This window comes from Arachis hypogaea, chromosome 12 (assembly GCF_003086295.3).
Source record: "Arachis hypogaea cultivar Tifrunner chromosome 12, arahy.Tifrunner.gnm2.J5K5, whole genome shotgun sequence".
Taxonomy (NCBI): domain Eukaryota; kingdom Viridiplantae; phylum Streptophyta; class Magnoliopsida; order Fabales; family Fabaceae; genus Arachis; species Arachis hypogaea.
Window position 1 is genome coordinate 28,157,723 of NC_092047.1, and position 4,359 is coordinate 28,162,081.

Consider the following 4,359-nt stretch of genomic DNA (forward strand, 5'->3'; position numbering starts at 1 on the left):
GACCCACATCTGGAGCAATGATGAGAATAAAATTGATATCTGAAACAAAACAAACATGGAAGCAACAAAACAAACATGGAAACAACAAAACAACGAACACTGTTTCTCTGCTTTCACACAAAGACACCAAGACGCATACAATAACTCCCTGATCAATTACATCCCCCAATAATCTCAAGCACAACACCTGAACCGGAAAAATAACTGCCCAAATAATCAAGAACAAGACCTCAGTACAAAATCCACCAAATTACCACACAGCAATCTAACCCCTTAACAGAAAAAAAATAATAAATAGGACCCCAACAATTTTGCCCATTATCCCGTTGCCAGTTCCATAGGAAGAGAATCACAACAACAACAAAAACAAATTTCAAATATAAGTCCAAACCACTACCAAATAAAACTGTTACCTCTTGTGTTGCTAATTGGAAGCTGTCGACGTCGAAGCAGGGTATTGGCTCCGTGGGTGTAATGTGGGGAGGCGGGTTTGAGAAACTCACGGAGACGAAGTAAGCTAGCAGTACCACATGTGGGGTCCCTCGCGGTGTCGACCCAGCCATAAGGGGAGAGCGATGTGGCTTTCGCGCGAACGCCTTCGCGAACTCGAACGGTCAACGGCGACTTACGCGACCAGTGAGGGCTGATCAATCGACGGCGGCGAAGAACGGGAACTGAGCCGACTGCTGAACGTAGAGGGGAACCCAACGACAGCAACCAAACGAACCCTTCCTGAAAATCGAGTGCAAATGCAGAGACAACGGACGCCGTGCTCCACGAAGCAGCCACGATCCGAGGGGTTCAAGAGCTGGATCACGACGGCAAGCTACGTTGACGGACGGCCGGCGAACATCAAGAGTGCGCCGGAGGCTAGGGCTAGGAAAATTGGTTTGGTACCAATTTGCATCTCACTAAAACGGGGGATTGACTCCACAAATCAGCGGGGGTAGAGGGTTCCTGCAGGTTAGGCCCTCTTTTTTTTTTGTCTTAAAAACATTAACCATATGGATCATTTGAATCTAAACGGTTAAGGGCTGCAGTCCATCTCTCGCCCATCACCGTAAACTTCCCCCAGGCCCATCCAATTTGGTCCACGGACTGAAGTCTGAATGTGAAGACAAAAAAATTACTCTATCACATTATTTTTATTTTCCAATTAATTAACTTATTAATAAATCTTAACTGATTTGTTAACAACCTCCACTTCTGAAAAGTCCTTCTGAATTGTGGGACCGTGCCTACAACAGCTGCCCCCAGATGCGACACATGCAGAGGAGTTTAATATTTTAGCAGGACAGATGTCTCTACCAAGTGCGGACAGGCAGCATCCTCACCTGCTGAAGAATCTTCCACTCAGTACCATAACAGCTCCCTAAAGAAATATATAAACACTATTTCATGTCACAAGAATTTGTCTTCATTAATTTTAGCTAACTATAAATTTATTTATCTATCTTATTTGATGATACGCTTATTACTGTTTTCTATTATACCTGCATCTTTAATATAATTTATTAGATTGCTGTTGTGAAGTGACATTTTTTTTCATAAATGATCTTTGACAGTTGTGAATTATAGTCTTTCATGAATGAATAATGAAATAAATGTCCTCAACTATCTAATAGGTAAAAAAAAAGATTTCTTAATAAAGACTAAGATTTTGTGAATCAAATTCTAATGTCATGACCTCACACTAATATAGGTGAACAATGTCAGTAGAATCTTTTAACATAACAGTTGGATTGAAAAATCTTATTTGAACTGTAGAAAATAAAATTTTATATGTAGATCTATTAATACAAAAAATCAGGTGTATTACGAAACTAATGAATTCACATCTATTATTATTATTATTATTATTATTATTATTATTATTATTATTATTATTATTATTATTATTATTATTATTATTATTATTATTATTATTTTTCCAAAAGACAAATTTTATTGGTGTAATAAAATAAAAGGCCCATTTTGGGCTTACAGCAACAGAGAAATGGGAATTCCGCAACTAAGTAAAAGTATTAGATGTTATCTCCTCAATAAGACATAGAACGTGAAAAAGGGTAAAGTGAAAAAGGAAGAGTTTTTGGAGAAGGAGTGTCGTTCTTGGAGCTTCATCAATGGAGGTGAGTCACTGCTTCCAAAGTTCCGGATCTTGCAATAGCTACTACTTCTTGAGGAGAAATGACTTTGGCTTCAAAAATTCTCAAGTTCCTCATCTTCCAAATCTGCCAGGTTAGTATTGCTGCCAAATGAGTTTCTTTTTGCATCTGCCTACGCTCTTTGAGTTGTTCTTGGAGCCATAACTACCATCTCCATGTTTCTGTTTCTTGGTTTGTCCAGGGAAGGCTTGCTATTTTCCAAGCATTCTCTGATTCCGGACACTGGGTGAGACAGTGGAGAATTGATTCTACTGTAGTATCACAACGATTACAGATTGGGTTCACCATTTGGATTCTAGAGTGCAATCTTTCTTTAACTGGTAAGCCTTCATGCATTACTTTCCATAGAAAAATTTTAATTTTGGGCTGGCATTTTAACTTCCAAATTGAACTCCAGACTTCTCTTTTTCTGTATTGTTCCGGCAAAAATTCAACTGGTGCATGGTAGAACTGAAAGGCTAACGTATATCCAGAGGCAACCGATTAGCATTCATTCTTCTCTTTACTCCAGGTAACGATATCTTCTGTTGTTCTGATGCCTGTGTTCATGATTGCCTGCGCTACTTTTTGTGTGAATGTTGAGGTGATTAGCTCTTGATTCCAATTTTGATCTGGTAGGAGTAGTTCAGAAACCCAAATCGGGTTATTGTGTGAATGGTTGATAATTTGAATTTCATTTGGTTGAATTTGCTTTATCCAGTTGTCCTCTAAGATTTTAACTGAATGTCCCCGTCCAATCTTCCAAAAAATGCCTTTCTCCAAAACTTTTCTACCTTCCAGAACACTTTTCCAGCCCCAAGATAGATTATTACCTGTTTCTGCGCGTAGAAAGGTTGAAATTTTAAAATATCTGCTTTGATAGACCTTGTAAATTAGAGAGTGAGGTCGAGAGATCAGCCTCCAGCCCTATTTTCCTAACATTGCCAAGTTAAAAGCCCTGAGATCCTTAAAATTCAGACCACCTTGGTTCTTTGGTCTACAAGCAATCCGCCAATTAATCCACTGCATCTTCCTCTCTGCGTTCTTTTGGCCCTAGAAAAACTGCATTATTGACTTTTGGATGTCCTCTAATAGTGTCTCGGGGAGTTTAAAGCAGCTCAGTGTGTATAGAGGCACTACAGTTGCCACTGCTTTTATTAAAACCTCTCTGCCACTAGCTAACAGCAAAGCTCGCTTCCAATGCTGTAGTTTTTGCAAAACCTTGTCTTTGACAAAGTTAAATGTCTCTTTTTTTGATCTATTGACCACTGCTGGAAGGCCTAAATACTTGTTCTGGCAGCCAACATGTGGTATAGACAACAGGGCAGCTAGCTGATCACGGACTGATAGGGGAGTGTTCTTGCTAAAGAAAACAGAAGACTTATCTAAATTTATCACCTGACCACTCACTTCTTCATAGTCTCTAAACAACTTTAGTAAACTTTCGCAATCTTTCATTGTCACCTTACTGAACAAAATAGAATCATCTGCAAAGAATAAATGACTGACCTTAGGGCATCTGGGGTTCAGTCTCAAACCAGAAAATTCTAGCCTCCGTTCTCCTCTGTGGAGCAGACGGGAAAAACCCTCTGCACAGAACAAAAATAGATAGGGGGAGAGAGGATCACCCTGACGTAATCCTCTACATGGTTTAAAAAAACCATGAGGTTGACCTTCTACAGTAACAGAGTAAGAAACTATTATTATTATTATTATTATTATTATTATTATTATTATTATAAGAAAGCACTTCCAATATTTAATGTATCTTAATGGACTATCCATAAATGTTTTAGATACTAGTTCATAGAACTTCATATACTACCAATAAAATATCATATACTAAATTAATCAGTGGCAGCAGACATTTTATTCTATTTGAGACTCAATATAATCAAAGGTTAACTCATGAATCATGCACTATACATGCAGAATATCTTACAATATCTTCCTCTATATTATCATATATTAATCCTACTTTTTGCAAAAAGCTTTTTCTTAATTGATGTGATTCAATGGAAACATCCAATGAACAATTTTAAAAAATAAATGTTAAAGTATCTATAGCTTCCACTTTTATTCAAATTGTGCCATTAAATTTGACATATAGGATGTATAGATATATATTATTTCATGTTATTCCTACATCTGAAATACAATTTATTGGATTATACTGTGAAATGACATTTTCTTTCATCAACCACCCTTTACGGTA

General features: G+C 37.6%; 1 protein-coding gene across 1 annotated transcript; it reads right to left on the reverse strand.

Annotated features, from left to right (window-relative positions):
* Positions 1-3,197: 3,197 nt before the first annotated feature.
* LOC140176678 (uncharacterized) lies at positions 3,198-3,602 on the reverse strand. Its single transcript, XM_072208215.1, has one exon. The coding sequence runs from the start codon at positions 3,600-3,602 to the stop codon at positions 3,198-3,200; it is 405 nt and encodes a 134-aa protein (XP_072064316.1).
* Between the last annotated feature and the right edge of the window lie 757 nt (positions 3,603-4,359).